Here is a 23,909-nt window from a genome sequence, read left to right on the forward strand (position 1 = left end):
TATGTACAATCTCCCAAGATCTATTAGCAAAAAAGCAGGAGGGGGTAAAAAAAAAAAAAGCAAGGCGTAGAACAAATTGCACAGTGTGCTACCCTTTGGGCAGGGGCGGGGGGATGTGAGGGGAATATGTGTCTGCGTAATGTACCAATGGAAGGATACACATCTCTCGAAAAGTACTGGTTGCCAAACCAGACGCTAGGGAACACTTATTGTTTTTAAATTTTGATCAATACGAATGCACTATTTATTCAAAAATTAAACTAAAACAAAAAATATTTTTTTCACGAGCTTGCAGCCTCCGCATCCCGATCGGTGGTTGTACAGTATAACCTGGTCCTTCACGGGCTAGGGCGAAGGGGGATAGCTCGGCGGTTGTCAGTGAGGCGCGACTTCCTAGAGCGGCCCGGAAGGCCGGGTGCGGATTGGCCGCTTGGAGTCCAGCCTTTGTTTGGGGCCGCCCAGGAACGCCAGCTTTCGCACTTGTTCCTTTAGGCCGGTGAGGTGAGTCTCTCCCGGTTCCGGGGTGGAGTAAAAGGCAGGGTAGAACTGTGGTCAGCAGCAACCCCCACCCCCACACCTGCCCAGTCGCGGGCACAGGACGACGCTCCTGTCCCTCCCCTCGACAGATCTACAGGAGAGGACTTGGGCCGACCTTTGGGGAGAGAACGGGCTGAAACGCAGACACTAGTTGCGAGTTCCCTTTTCTTTTTGTGGAGGCCCCCACCTGATTCCCTTCCCGAGTTATCGCCCATAGTCCTAAAGCCCAGAATCCGGAGGACACAAGCTGATCTCATGTGGAATGGAAGGGCCTTTTAATAAAGCTGTTGATTCTTGGCGTTCATTTAGGGTTTACTAGTGCCAGCCGCTATGCCAGCGGCTTTGCATACGTTCTCTTATTTAATCTATACCACAATCCTATGAGGAACATATGAGAATTTTCTAGATGAGGGTCTGTAGCTCTAGTCTAGATAACTCTAAATCACACTGTAGAGCCCAGATTCAAATCCATGTCCGGCCTTCACTTGTTCTTTTTTTATAGCCTCCTATATGAGACTGTTTTCTCTGATTGCACTCTGTTGGTTCAGCTTCGTGTGTTTTTGTTTATAGCAGCTTTTGTAGTTCCTCTGTAGTTTTTTTCTGTGGTAACATCTTATTTATGCCTTAGGAGTCTCTCTTAAGGCAAGATCCTAAGTGATTTTTCCTGAATCAATCCCAGATTGAGCATTCATCTCCTGAACAACAAAGCCCAGAATGGCCACAGCCCTGAAACATGAGGAACAGAGTGGACTTCTGATAGTGAAGGTAGAGGACCATTACTGGGGACAGGACTCCATCTCACAAAAGAACAGTCCTCACAGGAGGGAACTCTTCAGGCAGTGCTTCAGGAAACTCTGCTATCAGGATTCACCTGGACCCCGAGAAGCTCTTACCCAGCTCTGGGAATTTTGCCGCCAATGGCTGAGACCAGAGTGTCATACCAAGGAGCAGATTTTAGACCTGCTGGTGCTGGAACAGTTCCTGAGCATTCTCCCTAAGGACCTGCAAGCATGGGTGCAGGCGCACCATCCAGAGACTGGAGAAGAGGCCGTGATTGTGCTGGAGGATCTGGAAAGAGAGCTTGATGAACCCGAAAAGCAGGTGGGAAAGGGACAATCATTTGGCTATGAGAAATCAGGGTGCATGGACCCAACCAAAGCAAAAGGCATAAGAAAGAACACCTGGAGATATTTAATACGTGTGGCCTAGACAAGAACAACATTTAGGGAGGGATCTAACTGCCAATGTGAAATAACTAAAGTATGGGTGAGTACAGAGAGGAGACAGTTGACTGATTCTACGTGTTTAGAAGGCTAGGATCAGTGGGAAGGTACGGGAAGGCAGACAGGTATCAGAGGGTGGACAAAAAGAATTTTCTAACATTTATAGCTTACTATAAATAAAATGGGCTACCCTGTAATGTAATGAACTACTTGTCCATAGAAGTATTCAAGTAGGGGTTCAAGTAGATGTTAAGGGTATTACAGAACAGTACTGCCCAATAGAAATGTAATGTAAGCCATATACATAATTTAAATTTTCTAGTAGCCATATTAAAAAATAAACAAGTGAAATCAATTTTAATTTATTTAACCTAAAATGTTTAACAATGTATTCAATATTTAAAAAAAAAAAAAAGCTATTTTACATTTTGGGTTTTTTTTTTTTTTTAATTTGATGTATATTTTACACATACAGTATATCTTGATTTGAGCTAGCCACACTTCAAGTACTCAATAGCCACACAGTAGTGGACAGCACAGTTATAGAAGTAATGCCCTCATTTGGTAGAAGTTGGACTAGATGATTTTTAAGGTACCTTCCGAGTCCCAGGAACTCTGGTGGAGCTGTGGTTAAACACTTGGCTGCTAACCAAAAGGTAGGCTGATTCAAAGCTGCCAGCCACTCCGTGGAAGATGTGAAAATCTGCTTCCATAAAGATTTACAGCCTTGGAAACCCTATAGGGCAGTTCTAACCCCGTCCTACACGGTCACTATGAGTTGGAATCAACTCAGAGGCAGTGGGTTTGGTTTGGGTTTAGGTCCAAGTCCCAAGACTATGACCCTGGACCTCTACAGGCCAATAGGAGAGCCACTCTCCCTCCAGTGTCTTGAGCTGCAGAAATGTACATTTATTGCTATTTGCAATTGAATGAGAATTTGTCTTTTTTCCTATATCCCTAGCAGATGCTTCTTTTGATCTTTTCTCTGAAGTTTTCTGTTTCCACAAAATCTACCTTACAAGCCCAATCATATCCTCATTGTTCCCAGGCCCCAGCCAATTCAGAAAGACAGGACATACTCTTTGACAAGTTGGCCCCCTTGGGAAGGCCACATGAGTCACTGACTATCCACCTCCATCCCAAGAAGACCCAGCTGAAGGAGGAATCTGGAGAGCCCCAAAGAAATGGTAAGGAGCAACAGTTTTGTGTGAGGGAAGAGATGGCTACTTAAGTTAGAGAGCTTTCTCCCTTTCATCTTCTCCTTTTAAGGTTCTGCCTGCTTGTCCTCCACCTCACTATGGAAGATTTTATCCCCTTTCCTAGTTCTGCTCCATCACTGAAAGATTTATAGTTTTCCACTAGACTTAAAAGCTGAGATCTGGCCCAAGGCGTGGTAGAGGGGGTTGGCATTGGTTTTTAAATATCCTTTCAGATTATGTTGTGATTCTACTTGCAAATTCCCTTAAATTTCTATTCTGAAGTGGGAAAATTTATGAACCCCCTCATGTGAAAGAAGTAGGGGAGAGTGAGGATCCGTCAATGCAGTAGGCTATTTTGTGTTTGTGTTCATGTCATGTTGACCAGGTTTGGTCCCCAATTCCACTACTTAGCTCACTAATTGCAAACAAGGGCATATAGTATATCCCCAGGCTACACACACACAAAAAAAAAACTGGCAAAATTTAAATCCCTATTTGCCCAAGCCTTACCTTTTTCAACACTCCCCACCCTTTCTCTAGAGGCACTCATGTCCATAATTTGCCCCCCTGGGCAGTACATTACTCTCTGACCTATTTGGATTCCATTCTCACTACTTAAATTTTACCAGTATGGTTTTCTCATTCTAAGAGAGGTGATTTGTCTAATCTGAAAAACTATTTTGAGCTGAGATGTTCTAGCAGATTCTGCTATATATAATTAAAGGAGCCTTTCAGTGCTTTAACTCTAGGAGTGGAGGGTTGGTTATTGGCTGGCTTTAGAGGTGAGGTTGAGAACCACCTGTTCTGTTCACTCCTTCTACTTTCATTAAACATTTTTATTGAGCAGCATATATATGTCAGGCATCATGCTAGATGTAAAGAATACAAAGACAAGACACTTGAGTTCCTCTCTTCAAGAAGCAGAGGGAAGTAAGTAGTTGCAATAACATGTGATAATCACTATACTAAAGATATACTGTGAGCTATAGAGAAAAGGACCACTGTCCCTGTGGCAGGCCTGCAGAAGTAGGTTTGTTTGAACCGAGATGGTCAAAAGGGTAGGAACCGGGAAGGGGTAACATTCCAGAGAGAACAGTGAGTAAACGCATGACAACATAATGCATTCTAAGAACAGCAACTGTTCTGACTTTGATTTTGATACGGAGAATTTTGTGGGAAGGAAAAACAAAGGCCAGCAAAGAGTCCTGAATGCCACACTGAGGAAATGGAAACTCATCCAGTCAGGTGGAGATCTGTTATATTATTTTAAATAGACAAATCGGTCACACATACTTGTGTTTGAAAAGATCACTGTCCATACTTTTTTAAGTTTCTATAGGGTAGCATAGTGGTTAAGAGCTACGGCTGCTAACCAAAAGGTCAGCAGTTCAAATCCACCAGGTGCTCCATGGAAACTGTATGGGGCAGTACTACTCTGTCCTATAGGGTCGCTATGAGTCAGAATCAACTCGATGGCAGTGGGTTTGGCTTTTGGTTTGGTATATAATAGAAAAAAGATTGGAAGGATCTCTCCAAATGTAAATGGCAGTTGTCTCAGCATAACGAAATCGCAGATGATTTCTTTTCTTCTCTATTTTCTAAAGTCTGTAAGTATAGGGTCACTACAAGTTGGAATCAACTTGACATCATCAGTTTTTTGTTTGTTTATAAGTGAATGAGTACTGAACTGTAGGAGAGTGAACAGGTATAAACATGAGGCAGAGGGTGGGATGGGCACTCGCAAATATAACAGAGGGGACAGGGAAGAGATAGGGGAAAATTCAAGAGATAAGAGATATTTAGGAAGTAAAATCAGCAGATCTGATTGAATATGGTGGAGGGAGGGGGACATTTAATACAATCCCAAGTTTGTAGTTTGGGCAACTAGGTGGATAATGGTGCCAGTAATTGAGATAGGAGAACCAGAGGGGGGTCTGTCTATGTGTGAAGATTTGAGGGAATTAATTTTTATACATGTGAATTTGCAGTACATTGGAAACATCCAAGGAAATAAAATTCAACAGGCAGTGCAGTGTGAAATATGGTTCTAGATTTAGAAGAAAGGTGTGTGAGGAGATAGAGAATTTGGGAGTCATCCTGGGTAGATGATAGAATACATGGGTATAGATGAGGTTGACCAGGAAGAAATTATAAAGTAAAAAGAATAAGAACCACATGCAAAATTCTGAAGGCATGTTGCCCTTTAAGTTTTGGAGAAGGGAAGAGGATTCTGTGAAGTAGACATAGCAGGGCTGTCAGAAAGCTAGTAGAAACAGAAGAGAATGGTATCCCAGAGACCAAGGGAGGAGTTTCAGCCAGGAGGAGAGATCAGCAGTGGCCTATGCTACTGATAGGACACAAGATAAGGACTGAAAAGAGTCCACTGAATTTGGCATTTAGTAGTTAATGGTAGTCTTACAGGGAGCCCTGGTGGTTGAATGGTTAAAGCACTCGGCTGCTAACCAAAAGGTCAGCAGTTTGAACCCACCAGCCACTCTGTAGGAGAAAGATGTGGCAGTCTGCTTCCTTAAAGATTTACACCCTTGGAAACCCTATGGGGCAGTCTACTCCGTCCTGTAGGGTCACTATAAGTAGGAATGGACTCCAAGGAAGTGGGTTTGGTAGTCTTACCAAGACTGGTTTCAGAGGGTCAGAAGCTATAAGGTGCTTCTTATATTCTTCATTTTAATAAGCTTTGGTAAGCTTAACTCTGTGGAGGAATCTTCATCTCTTTCCTGTGAGGAGGTATGTAATCAATTTCTCTCCCAACCTTTGAGACAAGACAGGACATGCACTTATAAAATACATCTCAATAATATGTCAACATGCTACATTAATTCTACTATGCAGAATACAGATTTATAATCAGTAATGGCTTGTCTATGTAAAAGTATAAATTGTTGTCTTCCCTTCTGTTTCTCTACAAATACTTCCTGAACTGCTCATTCTACTTCCTGTTAGCTTAAGCCCAAAAAAAATGCACACTTCCTGCACCTAAAATTGTAGAGGCTTGCACATATGCTGCTGCCAGAATAACATCTCAAAGCAATATTATGTTAAATACGAATTGACTTTTCTTAAAATATGAATTGACTTTTCTTTATCTAAGCCACTGTAAAATGCTTCAGGAAATCTGGCTATTCTGAGATCTGAGACTTCTTAGGGAGATGCATTTTGTCTACATTGAACAGTATAAACATGACTTTTTCCTGAGGTACACCACCAGCAACCTTTACAGTTTTTATCTGTGTTTGCCACTATCACTACCACCACCATACTCCCCTCCAAACAAACCAACTAACCCTACAAAAATCACCACAACACATACATTTCAAGAAGTGGCCATCAACTTTATTAAAAGTACTTAATATTTGGTCTAACCCATCATTTTACAGTTAAAGAAACAGACCCACAGTAGTTATGCTTTGTCCAAATTTCCATAAGGCGTTTTAGACACCACTGAGATTAGGATTAGAATCTGGGGCTCCTGCCTGCTAATTCAGAACAATTTTTTAAAACCATCATGAGGAGGTACCAAAAAGCCTGTATCTTTTAAGAATATACTTACTGTTGAATAGAGGGACTGACAGTGTTTTTATGCAGGGTTTCTTGTTTAAAAAGATTCATTGTATCCACACCAGTAAGACCGTATTATTTGTGTTAGCTGTTGCCAAGGGTAATGGGAATCATCTCCGTATATATAACTGGGGATTCTAATAGTAATCACTTAATATAGAATTATCTTTATATAAAACAGAAGAACTTGGAGAGCTGAGTATCTTACAATTCTTTATAACATGTTTTAAAGTATTTCAAAAGGATATTGGGTCTTTTGGGATATGCTACTAACCCACAATGACAACTCTCTATTAGCAGTAAGTGACAGTCTCCCTAACTGTTACAGTTTCACTTCACTCAGCATTCAGTCTTGTCCTTTCTCCCCTAGACTTTTAAGCAACTGGTACATGTGGTAATCAAATGGTCTTTGTGGACTTATGCTCCTCTCAGTAACCAGCAGGGCCGGAACCTGTCTGGAATAGTACCTGATGAGGATTTTTGGTATTTCATATGCCAAGGTGATATTGGAAGAATGTCCCTGGCAGAAGAAGATACTAGAGCCCTAAGATTCCTGGTTTTTTCAATTCTAAAACAAGGTCTGAAATCCTTTGGGCCTGGGACTAGCTGGCACTTGGAAGAGATACAGAAACAAAACTCTGGAACTCCAGTTAGCCAAAGAGTAGACTCTGCAGGTCCCTGAGATGAGAAAGTTTACATTTGACACTTCTCGTACCATATTCTTTACGTTGTTCAACTGCAGATCTAAGGGAATGAGTTATTGAATTGCTGACCAAGGAAAACTGACCTCAGATTTAAAAAAGTCTTTTGACCTAAAGATGGTGACCTAACCATTGATGCCAACTCTTTGTATCTTTTTTAAAAAATATGATCCATCTTCATCGATAACTCCCGGGAAAGCAGACTAGCAGTGACTCCAGTGTGACAACAAAGCTGTTGGGCCAATATATTGATGTTTGAGAACATTTTTCCTAATGGTATGGGGGTGTCTTATGATTTCCATGATTTACTCTGTAATTATTGCCCTAATAAATTTAGCAATACTTCTGTCACACAGTATATTTTTCAAAATGCTTTATCATACATTCTCTCATCTGATCATCCAGACACTAGGTAAGAAGAACACAGAAGTGATAAGGAAACTGGAAGTGGTTATCTGTCAAATTTTAAACAATTATCAGCAGGACTGGAATCTGGACATTCTGGCTCTAATCTAGCTCTTATGATTTCCAGCCAGAGATAATGTGACATTCAGATTCCCAAATAGTGTTATCTTAGAGCAAATAATCAAACTGAGAAAGTCCATTACCTGGTAAAAATGACTGTAGGGAGGAAGGTAAGATTTCAGGAAGATTTGGCAGGAAAGGGACAAGGTGATGACAATGAGGAATGGCTGGGCCAGAGCCAGCACTTTCCATACCCAGGCCAGGTACTGAAATGTTCTGGTAGGACTTGCTGCTTCTTTGTCATAGCCAAGTTGTTGCATGAACCACTGAAAATCATCTTTAACCATTTTAAATAATTGTTGGAACTGGGATTCCTAGGTCTGCTGGTAGTCTGTAGGTCGTTTCAGCATGAGCAAATAGTTGGCAACTTCTACCCCCTCCGAACATCATCAAAACAGGTATTTTCTTATAAGTTTCAACTCAACAAATATTGAGAATTTGCTGGTTAAGCTTGGGGTTGAGAACATGGAGAATAGGAAAAGAGTCATCACATCCAAATTGGGAAATTAGGAAAGACTTGCTGGAAGAGACAGCATTTGAGAAAAGCCTTCAATGGCTAGGCCAGTGGCTCTCCAAATATGGTCCCTGGACCAGCAGTATCTGTCTCAGCAGGAAACTTCTTAGAAATGCACATTAAGGGGAGCCATCCCAGACCTACCAAATCAGAAACTCTGAGGGATGGGGCCCAGCTATCTGTGTTAATAAATCATCCAATGACTGTGATACATAGTAAAGGTTGAGAACCACTGATCTAGGATTCTAACAGGAGGATATCAATTTCAGAAAAAAAAAGATTGAGCCCAGCACACACCAGACCATCCACTGTCACTTCCTGTTCATCTTCTTCTATTCACCCTGACCTGCATGCTCTCATTCTGCTTCCAGCTACTATCCCTCATAAATGCTTCCCTCTTTTGTTGGCTCCTCTTCACTATATTCCTATCAGACCCCTAATCCCATTATCCTCTCCAGTCACTTTTATTTGCTTGTACTCCCACTTACACCTGTTTCAGGTCTCTGCCTGTTTCTCTCGAACTTTTACCTGCCCCGCCCTCCTTCCCCATCTCTGTTCCCCAGTCTCTGTCTATCCCTATTAATTATCCTTGGCATACTTATAATTCCCATTTACCATACCACCTTTCCACAGGGTTGCCAGGTAGCCCCTTAATCCACACTATTGATTTTTCCTCACTTCTTAATCTTCATAATCCACTCCCAGACAACATATTCTGCTGCTATCCCCCTTACTGGCCTCAATTCTTAACTTACTCCCTATATTGTGAATCTATGCTATGAAAGTACCAAAAATAAGATGGTACCAAATATCTGATGTGTGCTGTACGTGACTTCTCGTTATAGCCCATCTGTAACATTACATGTTTTCTTCCATAGGCCCTTTTTCTTTCAAACCTAAAACAGAACCTGTTTGTGCAATGTTTGTTTTTTATAGGTGATAAAACCAGGACTAAGAATGAAGAGTTGACCCGGGAAGAGGATATGCCCAAAGACACGGAGTCTGTTGGTGAGATAAACAACAGATTTAACAAAGACATCTCTCAGCATCCTGAATCCAAAGACGCTAATGAAAGTGAGATCAGATTAGAGTGGCAACACAGGGAAAGAAGACGATATAAATGTGATGAATGTGGAAAAAGTTTTAGTCATAGTTCAGACCTTAGTAAACACAGGAGAACTCACACCGGAGAGAAGCCCTATAAATGTGATGTGTGTGGAAAAGCCTTCATTCAACGCTCACATCTTATTGGACATCATAGAGTACACACTGGAGTAAAACCCTATAAATGTAAAGAATGTGGGAAAGATTTCAGTGGGCGCACGGGTCTTATTCAGCATCAGAGAATCCACACAGGTGAAAAACCCTATGAATGTGATCAGTGTGGGAGGCCTTTCCGTGTGAGTTCAGCCCTTATTCGACATCACAGAATTCATACAGCAAACAAGCTCTATTAATATGTTGAAAGTAAGAAAATTCCTTTAGATGCTCAGACCTAATTAGTTACCAGAGAATCTACCTTACAGATTTTATGAGTATCCTGAATGTGGGCAAAACTTCATTAAAAACCTCTCTGGTACCAGAATCTATTTGAGTAAAATTTCCCTCATTTCTAAATCAGTTCAGTTTGGGGAGGAATTAAGAGTTATCATTCCAGAAAGCCCTGTCAACTGACAATGCTTCTCACTTGTTTCCTGATTCAAAGACAGTGAGTTCCTTCTCTCTCTGCTCTAGCTCCTTTTTACCTAACTACCCAGTGTGTATGACTTTAGGAAAGACTTTCAAATTTTTCTCTGCCTTCAATTCCCCTTCTGTAAAGTGCAAATGATAACGGAGGCCCACCAGGTATGTTGTAAGGATAAATTAAAATAGATGTGAAAACTGCTTTTGAAATTAAGAACTATAGCAATGCTAATTATTTGATTTCCATCTTTACTGACTATCTTAGTTATCTAGTGCTGCTGTAACAGAGATACCAGAAGTGGCCTTAATGATTATTTTCTCATAGTTTAGGAGGCTAGAAGTCTGAAATCAGGACACCAGCTTCAGAAGGCTTTCTCTCTGTGTGGGCTCTGGGGGAAGGTCCTTGTCGCTTTTCAGCTTCTGTTCTTGGTTCCTCGTCAGTCTTCATGTGGTGAACATCTGTCTTCCTCCATCTGTGCTTGCTTGCCTCTGTGCCTGATCTGCTCCTTTTGTATCTCTGAAGTGATTAGCTTAAAACACACCCTATACTGATATGTTTACCCTGGTGGCGAAGTGGTTAAGAGCTCGGCTGCTAAGCATAAGGTTGGCAGTTCAAATCCACCAGCTGCTCCTTGGAAACTCTGTGGGGCAGTTCTAGTCTGTCTTACAGGGTTGCTATGAGTCAGAATGGACTTGATGGCAATGGATTTGGTTTAGTTTGGAGCCCTGGTGGCACAGTGGTTAAGAGCTACTAACCAAAAAGGCAGCAGTTCAAATCCAGCCACTCCTTGGAAACCCTATGAGGCAGTTCTACTGTGTTCTATATGGTCGCTATGAGTCAGAATCAACTCAACAGCAACAGGTTTAGTTTTTATAATGATACTGTCTCATTAATATAACAAAAGAAAACCTTATTCCCAAATGGGATTACATCCACAGGTATAAGGGTAAGGATTTACAACACATGTTTTTGGGAGACACATTTCAATCCATAACACTGATACAATGGTCTAAATTTTTTTTTTTTCATCTTAAAGGGGAGGGTTGTCATTTTGTGGGAAATTTTTGTTTTGCCAAGATAAAAAAGCAGCAGCCGTCAGAAAAAAAACACAGCAAACTGAGGAAAACATTAACATGGAAGGGGAAGCAGTAAGTGATCAGGAGCTGGTGGAAAGTGGGATAACAGAGTGTGTTAGGGACCTGTAACTTTGGATAAATCACTTCTCTGCTAGGTTTTAGGTTATTGTAAACTGAGAGAGATAGGAAGATGTTGATCCGGTAGCCATATGTGGCTATTTAAATCTAAACTTAAAATGAATTCAAATGAAATAAAATGAAAAATCCAGTTCCTCAGTCACATTAGTCATATTTCAAGCACTCAATTGCCACATGTGGCTAGTGGCTACTGTATCGGACAGCACAGATAGAGGCCATTTCTATCATCACAGAAAGTGCTAATGGACATTGGTCTAAACTGATTACTGGTAAGGCACATTCCAACCTTGATATTATCTTATTCTGAGTTCAGAAAAGCAGCTAAAGAGACACCTGAGAGGCTTACAATGACAACAGGAGATAAAACACAAACACCCTAAAAGAAAATAATTTAGTAATAATAACTTCATGGCATTTTTCATCCTTCAAAAGAGGAGTGTACTCTAATGGAAGGGAAGTGATTATTAAAGGAAATACAATGACCTAATATAAATTGAAAGTTTGAACTACTACCTTGCTTTTATGAAATGAGCGCCGTTACCTTTACAAGGTAGTATCTTCAGTCAGATACCCTACAGTAATGAGAAACTGGGACTTTTCGGGTACTAATACTTTAAAGAGGTGAATATGCCCACTCCTCACTGACATGGTTAGGCTCCAAAGACCAGGTCATTTATGTGAAAACTGGCATTATGTGAAAATGGAGGATGACTATATCATTACATCACTGCCAAATTACATCATTATATAAAAGCTATTATGGATTGAATTGTGTCCCCAAAAAATGTGTGTCAACTTGGCTAGGCCATGATTCCCAGTATTGTATGACTGTCCACCATTTTGTCATCTGAGGTGATTTTCCTATGTACTGTGAATCCTACCTCTATGATATTTATGAGGTGGGATTAGCGGCAGTTATGTTAATGAGGCAGGACTCAATCTACAAAATTAGTTATGTCTTAAGTCAATCTCTTTTGAGATATAAAAGAGAATCAAGCAGAGAGATGAGGGGACCTCATAGCACCAAGAAACAAGAGCCAGGAGAATATCGCATTCTTTGGTCCCAGGGTCCCTGCACTGAGAAGCTCACTGCCCAGAGGGGACTGATGACGAGGATCTTCCCCTAGAGCCAACAGAGAACGAGGGCCTTCCCCTGGAGCTGGCACCCTAAATTCTAACTTCTAGCTTCCTAGACTGTGAGAGAATAAATTTCTCTTTGTTAAAGCCATCCACTTGTGGTATTTCTGTTACAGCAGCATTAGATGATTAAAACAGCTGCCAAATTATATCATTACATAACTGCCAAACCACTGAGAATCATGGCCCAGCCAAGTTGACACACAACCTTAAGCATCACAGCCAGCGTCAGTCTCACCTCACACCTCAGCATTCTCATTACTGCCAGACGTATATCATTAATACACAAAATAGTTGGATAGTTGATTTTTTTACTATTGTCATAAATGTGAAATGTCAGATAATGATATAGTCAATAAGTGAGGAGTAGATGGTAGCATGGTGGTTATCAGCTCAGTTGCTAACCAAAAGGTTGGCAGTTTGAATCCACCAGCCACTCATTGGAAACCCTATGGAGCAGCTCTACTCTGTCCTATGGGGTCATTATGAGTCAGAATCGACTTGACGGCAATGGGTTTGGTTTTTTGGTTTTTGGTTTTTTTAAAGTGTAATCCAGTTGTTTTTCTTTGTGTCTTCTGAATGCATTAGGATTTCATGTACTTGCAACAGTTTTACATGCCTTATTTGAGAATTCTATAGCATGACAGGAATTGTGACCAACAGCCTACCACATTCAAATTCACACCACCATCAACCTGCCACAAACCTCTGGCTCCTTGACTGGTTTTAGGAATAGTCGTCATCAAAAGAATCTGGAAAGAAGTGATCAAATCACACTTCAAAATCTTGTTGAAGACAATAATTAAGCACACTTGCTTTTGCATTGTGTTTGAGATCACGAAAACTACAAGTCATTTTTGTATCTGCTGCTATGGCAAGATGAATCTTTTATATCTTTTGAAAATAATGCTCCTTTAAAAAAAAATGTAAGTTGACTTTGGATGTCATACATCAACTGGTAAAATGTTTAAATCACCTAGTTTCACACTAACACTTGTTTTATGACTTATGACTTACTATAACGGTCAGAGCAGTATCTCAAAGCATTTGAAACTACTGAAACAGAGGATCTTTTGATGTCTTAAAAAGAAAATATTAAGTCTTTAGCATTAGAAACATATTTTAAAAATAAAGTTAGGAGGTGGGGCCAAGATGGCAGAGTAGTCAGACACTTCCAGTGATCCCTTTTACAACAAGGACCTGAAAAAAACAAGTGAATCAATTATATATATGACAAGTTAGGAACCCTGAGCATCAAAGGCAAAGTTAAGAAATCAGACTGAGTGATGGGAGAAGAAGAGATGGTGCAGAAGCAGTGAGGAGTTGCCGAGCCTGCAGCAGTGCCTCGGCCCCGACTTCTTGATGGTAGTTTTCAGGAACACGGCCGCTTTAGCGAAAGAAGGCAAGCAAAGTGGTGCACCCCCAACCCTGTGGGGTGCCTGCAGCAGGGCAGACCATGATGTTTAGGACACGGCAGCTTCAACGAAAGAAGGCAAGCGTGGGATGCAGCCCTAACCCTCGGAGGCGATCTTGGTGGGGACCCAAGCCAGCACAGAGGCTACACACACCTCTGGAATCTAAGGTAAAACAGCATTCTCAGCACAAGATAAGTAATTTTGTCTAATTTACCACATGGATCTAACAGCTCCTCCTCTTGAAAGAAATCTATCTGATTCCTCCTCCCTTTACCCCAGGCGGCTTCATTAACAGTTGATTTCCCTGGGCCTGAGAGAGGTCCTGCTGCACTCCCTGAGCCTTTCTCCTGACCTTGGAGAAGGAACAAATTAACAAATAAGGGAAAAATACTCTGCCGACTCCCCTAATCTGGAAACTCAGAGCTGAAGTGGCTGCAGTCCAGGCACAATCGATCCACAGACTTTGTCGTTCACCCTTGTATGGATCCAGGTGGCTCCACTACACCAGATGGGATCTGGCTATTACATTGCAAGGGCAAATCTGTTTGAGGCCTGACTGTAATAATTTCAGCTGTGCGGTGGAGAGGCAGGTTTTGGAGTTTTGATACTGCTCTGCCTATTAAACAAGGCCTTCACCTACCCACAGCAGAGGCCTGAGGACTGGAGGCTCCAACCACACCACCTAGCCACACATGAAAGGGGTCCAAGGATAAGGGATGCCTACCAGTCCTTACAGGTAAAAGCATTGGGTGCCTATGGTACCACTGCAGAGCCCACCAACCAGAGTGATCTAGAGAAGAGGGATGTGCCTTCCTCACAGACACTGTGTGACCCTCTGCTGTTACCAGAAACCTGTTCATGCACCAATCACCACTGCACCTCTAAGACAGGAGGTGAGAGCCTACACCACACACTAGGTGACCGACTATCAGGACACCTGAGCTGAATCTGTACAAGAATAGTGAGTGATTCCTAGGCTCATATACCTGGTAACAGCTCTAGCCATCTGGTAACAGGACATTAGTGCTTCTAAGGCTCCAATAATCAAGTTAGCTCACTCTAGTAGCCTATTTGGGTATATTGAAACAAAACAAAGCAAGGAACTAGAATAAAGTGAGCAAACATAAAATAAATTAATAACTTATAGATGGCTCAGAGACAACAGTCGATATCAAATCACGTAAAGAAGCAGATAATGATCACTTCAACAAACTCCCAAAACAAAGAATCAAGGACTCTCCCGGATAAAGACGTATTCCTGGAATTACCAGATGTAGACTACAAAACATTAATATACAGTCCTCTTCAAAACATCAGGAATGAGATCAGGAAGGAGATTAGGCAAAATGCTGAACAAGCCAAAGAACATAAAGATAAAAGAGTTGAAGAAACTAAGAGGATTATTCAAGAACATAATGAAAAGTTTAATAAGCTGCAAGAATCGATAGCAATCAGAAATTCAGAAAATTAAAAATTATAGAATTACACAACAGAAAGAGAAGCAGAATTGAGGAAGTGGAAGGCAGAATTAGTGAGACTGAAGATAAAACACTTGGCAACAATATATTTGAAGAAAAATCAGATAAAAGTGTTTTAAAAAATGAAGAAACCCTAAGAATCATGTGGGACTCTATCAAAAAGAATAACTTGTGAGTGACTGGAATACCAGAACAGGGAGGGATAACAGAAAATACAGAAAGAACTGTTGAAGATTTGCTGGCAGAAAACTTCCCTGTCATTGTGAAAGATAAGAGTATATATATATCCAAGACGCTCATCGAACCCCATACAAGGTGGATCCCAAAACAAAGTCACCAAGACACAGTGTAATCAAACTCACCAAAACCAAAGATAAAAAGAAAATTTTAAGAGCAGGCAGGGATAAGCGAAAAGTCACCTACAAAGGAGAATCAATAAGTTTGGACTACTCAGCTAAAACCATGTAGGCAAGAAGGCAATGGGATGACATACGTAAAGCACTGAAGGAGAAAAATTCCCAGCCTAGAATCATATATGCACCAAAACTGTCTCTCAAATATAAAGGCAAAATTTAGACATTTCCAGATAAACAGAAGCTTAGGGAATTTGCAAAAAAAAAAAAAACTACAAGAAATACTAAAGGGAATTCTCTGGTAAGAAATCAATAATATCAGGTATCAACCCAACACTAGAACACAGGACAGTGCAAACAGGTATCAACCCAGATAGGGAAATCACAAAAATAAATCAGGATTTCAAAAAAATGCACAGAGAATCAGTGATGTCATTATGTAAAAGATGACAACATTAAATCAATAAAGAGGGACTAAATAAAGTAGACATAGAACTTCCATATGGAGAGGAAATCAAGGTGATATAGGGAGATACAAGTTAGGTTTAAACTTAGAAAAATAGGGGTAAATATTAAGGTAACCACAAAGAAGACTAACGATCCTGAACATCAAAATAAAACACAAGAAAAACATAAAGACTCATAAAAAACAAAATCAACTACAATGAAAAAGAGGAACACACGATTTACAAAGAAAAATTACTCAGCACAAAAAAAATAAGTGGAAAAATGAAACTGTCAACAGCACACAAAAAAAGACATCAAAATGACAACACTAAATTCATACCTATCTATCATCACGTGAATGTAAATGGATTGAATGCACCAATAAAGAGACACAGAGTTGCAGGATGGGTTAAAAAAACACTATCCATCTATACGCTGCCTACAGGAGACACACCGTAGTCTTAAAGACACAAACAAACTAAAACTCAAAGGATGGTAAAAAATATATCAAGCAAACAACAATAAAGAGCAGGATTGACTATACTAATTTCTGACAACAGACTTCAAACTTAAATCTACCACAAAGGATAAGGAAGAACACTATATAATGATTAAAGGCACAATATACCAGGAGGATACTATCATATTAAATATTTATGCACCCAACAACAGAGCTTCAAGATACATAAAAGAAACTCTAACAGCACTGAAAAGTGAGATAGGTAGCTCCACAATAATAGTAGGAGACTTCAACACACCACTTTTGGTGAAGGACAGAACACCCAGAAAGAAGCTCAATAAAGACACCGAAGGGCTAAATGCCACAATTAACCAACTTGAACTCACAGACATATACAGAACACTCCACCCAACAGCATCCAAGTATGCTTTCATTTCCAATGCTCATGGAACATTCTCTAGAATAGACCACGTTAGGCCATAAAGCAAGCCTTAACAGAATCCAAACACTGAAATATTACAAAGCATCTTCTCTGAAAATAAAGCCATAAAACTAGAAGTCAATAACAATCAGGGGGAAAAAATCAAACACATGGAAACTCAACAACACTTTGCTCAAGAACGATTGGATTATAGAACAAATTAAGGACAGAATAAAGAAATTCATAGAACCCAACGAGAATGAAAACACTTCCTATCAGAACCTTTGGGACACAGCTAAAGCAGTACTCAGAGGTCAATTTATATCAATAAATGCACACATACAAAAAGAAGAAAGGGCCAAAATCAAAGAATTATCCCTACAACTTGAACAAATACAAAGAGAGCAATAAAAGAAATCTTCAGGCACCAGAAGAAAACAAATAATAAAAATTACAGCAGAATTAAATGAAATAGAAAACAGAAAAACAATTGAAAGAGTTAACAAGAACAAAAGCTAGTTCTTTGAAAAGATTAACAAAATCGATAAACCACTGGCCTGACAGTCGTAAGAAAAACAGGAGACGAAGCAAAAAAACCCATATAAGAAATGAGATGGGCGATATTACAACAGGCCCAAACGAAATTAAGAGAATCGTAACAGAGTACTATGAAAAGTTGTACTCTAACAAATTTGAAAACCTAGAGGAAATGAACATTCCTAGAAAAACACTACCTACATAAACTATCACAGAGGCAGAACAACTAAATAAACCCATAACAAAATAAGAGATTGAAAAAGTAATTTAAAAACTCCTTTTAACAAAGAAAAGCCCTGGCCTTGACAGCTTCACTGCAGAATTCTACCAAACTTTCAGAGAAGAGTTAACACCACTGCTACTAATGGTATTTCAGTGCATAGAAAAGGACAGAATATTCCCAAACTCATTCTATGAAGCCAGCATAACCATGATACCAAAAGCAGGTAAAGATTCCACAAAAAAAGAAAACTACGGACCAATACCCCTCATGAACTTAAACGCAAATATCCTCAGCAAAATTCTAGCCAATAGAATTCAACAACATATCAAAAAAATAATTCACCACGACCAAGTGAGATTCATACCAGGTATGTAGGGATGGTTCGACATCAGAAAAACAATCAATATAATCCATCACATAAATAAAACAGAAGACAAGAACCACATGGTCTTATCAATTGATGCAGAAAAGGCATTTGACAAAGTTCAACACCCATTCATGATAAAAACTCTCAACAAAATAGGAATACAAGGAAAATTCCTAAACATTATAAAGGGCATTTATACAAAGCCAACAGCCAACATCATCCGAAACGGAGAGAGACTGAAACCGTTAACCGGAACCAGACAAAGATGCCATTTATAACCACTCTTATTCAACATTGTGTTGGAGGTCCTAGCCAGAGCTGTTAGACTAGATAAAGAAATAAAGGGCATCCAAATTGGCAAAGAAGAAGTAAAAGTATCTCTGTTTGCAGATGACATGATCTTATACACAGAAAAACCTCAAGAAGCCTCAAGAAAACTACTGAAACTAATACAAGAGTTTACCAGAGTATCAGGATACAACATGAACATAACTAAATCAGTTGGACTCCTTTCACTAACAAAGAGAGTGTCGAAGAGGAAATCACCAAATCAATTCCATTTACAATATTCCCTAAAAAGATAAAATATTTAGGAATAAATCTAACCAAAGATGTAAAAGACCTATACAAAAAAAAACTATAAGACACTACTGGGAGAAAATGAGAGGCCTACGTAAGTAGAAAGCATACCTTGCTTGTGGATAGGAAGACTCAACATTGTAAAAATGTTCTGCCCAAAGCGATCTACAGATACAATGCAATCCCGGTCGAAATACCAGTGACATTCTTTAATGAGATGGAGAAACAAATCACCAACTTCCTATGGAAGGTAAAGAGGCCCCTGATAAGTAAAACATTACTGAAAAAGAACAACGTGAGAGGCTTTACACTACCTGATTTTAGAACATATTATACCACCACAGTAGTCAAAACAGGCTGGTACTGGTAGAACAACAGATTCAGAGACCAATGGAATAGAATTGAGAATACAGACATAAATCCATCCAGATATGAGCAGCTGATATTTGACAAAGACCCAAGGTCTGTTAAATGGGGAAAATACAGTCTCTTTAACAAATGGTGCTGGTATAACTGGATATCCATCTGCAAAAAAATGCAACAAGACCCATACCTCACACCATGCATAAAAACCAATTCAAAATGGATCAAAGACCTAAATATAAAACCCAAAACAATAAAGATCATGGAAGAAAAAATAGGGACAACACTAGGGGCTCTAATACACAGCATAAATAGTATACAGAAAACATTACTAGAAATGTACAAACACCAGAAGAGAAATTAGATAACTGGGAGCTCCTAAAAATCAAACACCTATTCTCATCCAAAGACTTCACCAAAAGAGTAAAAAGGTTACCTACAGACTGGGAAAAAGTTTTTAGCTATGACATTTCCCATCAGCAGCTGATCTCTAAAATCTACATGTTACTGCAAAAACTCAACAACAAAACCACAAATAACCCAATTAAAAAATGGACAAAAGACCAAGAGACAGGAAGGGCCACATAAACCAGAGACTACATCAGCCTGAAACCAGGAGAACTAGATGGTGCCCGGCGACAACCAATGACTTCCCTGCCAGGGAACATAAGAGTGAACCCCTGAGTGAACAGGAGAGCAGTGGGATAAAGACCCCAATTCTCGTAAAAAGACCAGACTTAATGGTGTGGCTGAGACTAGAAGGACCCCGGTGGTCATGGGCCCCAGATCTTCTGTTGGGCCAGGACAGGAACCATTCCCAAAGCCAACTCTTCAGACATGGATTGGACTGGACAATGGGTTGGAGAGGGATGCTGGTGAGGAGTGAGCTTCTTCCATCAGGTGGACACTTGAGGCTATGTTGGCATCTCCTGCCTGAAGTGGAGATGAGAGGGTAGAGGGGGTTGGAAGCTGGTGAAATGGACACGAAAAAAGAGAGTGGAGGGAGGGAGCAGACTGTCCATTAGGGGGAGAGCAATTGGGAGTATGTAGCAACGTGTATATAAGTTTTTACGTGAGAGACTGACTTGATTTGTAAACTTTCACTTAAAGCACAATAAAAATTTATTTTAAAAAATGGGCAAAAGATATGAACAGGTACTTCACTAAAGACATTCAGGTAGCTAACAGATACGTGAGAAAATGCTCACAATCATTAGCCATTAAAACCCACTGCCGTCAAGTTGATTCTGACTCATAGCGACCCTATTGGACAGAGTAGAACTGCTCCACAGAGTTCCAAGGAGCACCTGGCAGATCTGAACTGCTGACCTCTTAGTTAGCAGCCATAGCACTTAACCACTACGCCATCAGGTTTTCCCATTAGCCATTAGAGAAATGCAAATCAAAACTACAGTAAGATTCCATCTCACTCCAACAAGGCTGGCATTAATCCAAAAAACACGAAATAATAAATGTTGCAGAGGTTGTGGAGAGACTAGAACACTTATACACTGCTGGTGGAAATGAAAAATGGTACAATCACTTTGGCACTTCCTTAAAAAAATAGAAATAGATCTACCATATGATCCAGCAATCTCTCTCTTTGGAATATATCCTAGAGAAATAAGAGCTTCTGCATGAACAGATATATGCACACCCATGTTCGCTGCAGCACTGTTTACAACAGGAAAAAGATGGAAACAACCAAGGTGCCCATCAACGGATGAATGGATAAATTATGGTATATTCACACAATGGAAAACTATGCATGGATAAGAAAACAACGATGAATCTGTGAAACATTTCATAACATGGAGGAATCTGGAAGGCATTATGCTGCGTGAAATTAGTCAGTTGCAAAAGTACAAATATTGTATGAGACCCCTTTTAAAGGACTCAAGAAATAGTTTAAACAAAGAAAATATTCTTTGATGGTTATGAGAGGGGTGAAGGAGGGAGGGAGAGGGGGATTCACTAATTAGATAGTAGGTGAAGGGGAAAACAACACACAATACAGGAGAGGTGAAGGGAAAGACAACACACAATACAGGAGAGGTCAGCACAACTGGACTAAACCAAAAGCAAAGAAGTTTTCTGAATAAACTGAATGCTTCGAAGGCAGCATAGCAGAGGCAGGGGTTTGGGGACCATGGTTTCAGGGGACATCTAGGTCAACTGGCATAATAAAATCTATTAAGAAAACATTCCACATCCCATTTTGGAGAGTGGCGTCTAGGGTCTTAACTGTTAGCAAGCCGCCATCTAAGATGCATCAACTGGTCTCAACACACATGGACCAAAGGAGAATGAAGAACACCAAAGACACAAGGTAATTATGAGCCCAAGAGACAGAAATGGCCCCATAAATCAGAGACTACATCAGCCTGAGACCAGAAGAACTAGATGGTGCCCGGCTACAACTGATGACTGCCATGACAGGGAACATAACAGAGAATCCCTGAAGGAGCAGGAGAACAGCGGGATGCAGATCTCAAATTCTCGTAAAAAGACCAGACTTAATGGTCTGCCGGAGACTAGAAGGACCCCAGAGGTCATGGTCCCCAGACGTTCCATTAACCCAAGACAGGAACCATTCCCAAAGCCAACTCTTCAGACAGGGGTTGGACTAGACTATAAGACAGAAAATGATAATGGTGAGGCATGAGCCTCTTGGCTCAAGTAGATACATGAGACTATGTGGGCAGCTCCTGTTTGGTGGGGAGAAGGGAAGACCGAGGGGGACAGCAGCTGGCTGAATGGACACAGAAACACAGGGTGAAGAGAAGGAGTGTGCTGTCTCATTAGGGGGAGAGCAACTACGAGTATATAGCAAGGTGTATATAAGTTTTTGTATGAGACACGGACTTGATTTGTAAACTTTCACTTAAAGCACAATAAAAATTAAAAAAATAAACACCAAAATAAAAAACCAAAGGAGTCTAGGGAAATTAAGACTACTGCTATTCCTTCACATACAGGGTGGGAGTATAAAGAGATCTCTTGTTTACAGCTCCAGTTATAAACTCTCTTCCCATCAGAGAAGAGAACTCCAAGCCCATCAAAAAGCTTAGAGGATGAAGGCAGGGTCATCTGTCACCTGAGCTGCAGGGAAAACCTCCACAGAAATGGAAATCTGTGGAACACTCCTTGGGTCCTTCTGCCCAGTAAGAGATGTCTTTTTTTTTTTTTTTTTTCCTCGCCAGTGCATCTCAACTACTCAATCTTTCTATTTCTGTCTTTCTGGGATGTATGCTTTTCAAAAACTGAGAACTTCCTGGTCTTTTCGCCTGAAGATACTACTAGAAATTCTCCTTCTCTTGTTCTCTCTATTCCTCTTCTTGCCCTGAAGCCACTATCTTCTTCCTAGCTATTAGGGTGCTGCTCACTTTCATTAGGAATCAAGATCAGGAGGCAGAGGAGTCAAAGAGTGGGGTTTATACTACACACAAAATGCCTGAAAGTTTACCTAAACTTGAAAGGGCTCAAGAATTTATTACAAATCAGAAACTGAGAAAGCAGTTTATTACACTGGTTCAATAATATGTCTCTGTACAAACTTACATTTCCATCTGGACAGCACATTTCCTAAACAAATAAAATCAGGTTATCGATGAAAGACAGTTAAGAGCACACAAGTTAAAAGGAGGCTGGCTCTACCAGTTATTAGTTATATGACCTTAGCTAATTCAATTATTCTCTCTGTGCCTCAGGTTCCCTATCTATAAAACGGTGGTATGATGGTAGCTACCTCATAATGATGTGAGAATTAAATGACTAAATGTAAAGGGTTTATGACAACGCCTGGCACAGAGTAAGGGATTTGTTAAGTGTTGGCCGCTACCATTAGCGCTGTTCAATCTGTTGTCATTGTGTGCATTTTCTTCCCCTCAAGGCTGCTTAAATCAGTTATCTGATATTTGATCTTCATTAAAATTCACTGTGTGGCTGGTGTGCGTGTGTATTTCAACAATACCCATAATAATATCGGTTACCCTATTTCTGAACTGCTCTCTACAGAAATGCCTAATTCCAATCCCAACCCGGGCGGTCCCACCTGTCCACCGGCAATGAGCACCACCCCCCTCGCCCTCACCCCGACACTCACTTGCTACTCTTTCTCTCCCAGCGGTTTCCAGTCCCAGCTATTACCGTTTAGGAGGCCACGAACCCCTTACCTGCCGGGGACCACTCTTCAGCCTTTAGCAACCGGAAGTGGGGAAGGTGGCAGTGCTAGAGAGGGCCTGGAAAAAGGGGGCCGGCCGTTCCTGGCTCCTCAGACACAGTGGTTCCGGCCTGGACAGAGGCACAGGGCTCCTCAGGTGGAGGAAAATGAGACCTGTTTGGGGGCATCCTGGGGACTCACTTTTTGGGCAGCGGTTCGGACCCGACTGACAGCGACTGGGCGCTTTTTGCAAAGCCGACCGACCACAGATAGAGGAAACCTGTGTGCGGGCAGCGACGTTGGGAATTTAGGTCAGACTAGGTAGATTTGGGGGTAGAGGAAATGTCCGCTTTTTTACTTTATACATTTCTAGATTTTAATTTTTTATCAGGTGTTTTACTATGTTAATTTTTTAAAATGTAACTAAAAATAAAGGGCAAGCAGAGAAGTGTAAATTTGTTTTAATAGGTGATAAGGAGCCACTCAGGGTCAGTAACTGAGGTAATTATAATAGTTATTTAAAGAACAGGGATCTAGTAACCACGTCCAGGTTGGACTAGAGAAATAGGAAGACTATAAAGGTTATTTCTGGCATTTAGGTGTGAGGTAATTAGAATCAGAGATGGTGGTTATATTGATGCAGAAGAGCAACATTTCAAAGAAATTTGCTCACCCTGATAATTTCTCCTTTATCTCCTTATTTCCTCAGGGTAGATCAAGGAGGCCTTTACAGCCTGCACAACTTGGCAATTGGTGATATTATTAATTAAACCTACGGATGTTTGCATGGAGAG

General features: G+C 40.5%; 1 protein-coding gene across 3 annotated transcripts; it reads left to right on the forward strand.

Moving 5' to 3' along the window:
* The first annotated feature begins 111 nt into the window (after positions 1-111).
* Positions 112-22,153, forward strand: LOC135227180 (zinc finger and SCAN domain-containing protein 16). 3 transcript variants are annotated; one of them, XM_023540249.2, is made up of 4 exons: positions 112-501; positions 1,166-1,638; positions 2,809-2,947; positions 9,212-12,890. In XM_023540249.2, the coding sequence occupies exons 2-4, from the start codon at positions 1,252-1,254 to the stop codon at positions 9,730-9,732; spliced, it is 1,047 nt and encodes a 348-aa protein (XP_023396017.2). In that variant the 5' UTR covers positions 112-501; positions 1,166-1,251; the 3' UTR covers positions 9,733-12,890. The 3 variants fall into 3 exon arrangements, with proteins under 3 accessions (XP_023396017.2, XP_010598976.2, XP_064138310.1); XM_010600674.3 differs by having other exon boundaries at positions 1,217-1,638; XM_064282240.1 differs by lacking the exon at positions 112-501 and adding an exon at positions 12,899-22,153 and having other exon boundaries at positions 508-1,638; positions 9,212-9,283.
* The last annotated feature ends 1,756 nt before the right edge of the window (positions 22,154-23,909 follow it).

The sequence above is a fragment of the Loxodonta africana genome, chromosome 1 (assembly GCF_030014295.1).
Source record: "Loxodonta africana isolate mLoxAfr1 chromosome 1, mLoxAfr1.hap2, whole genome shotgun sequence".
In the NCBI taxonomy this organism is placed as follows: Eukaryota; Metazoa; Chordata; class Mammalia; order Proboscidea; family Elephantidae; genus Loxodonta; species Loxodonta africana.

Excerpts from the sequence above, each read along its gene's own strand:
- LOC135227180 (XM_023540249.2), top strand. The coding sequence starts at position 1,252 with ATGGCCACAGCCCTGAAACATGAGGAACAGAGTGGACTTCTGATAGTG. Across the intron at positions 1,639-2,808 it reads TTGATGAACCCGAAAAGCAG|GCCCCAGCCAATTCAGAAAG; the intron begins GTGGGAAAGGGA and ends CATTGTTCCCAG. Across the intron at positions 2,948-9,211 it reads TGGAGAGCCCCAAAGAAATG|GTGATAAAACCAGGACTAAG; the intron begins GTAAGGAGCAAC and ends TGTTTTTTATAG.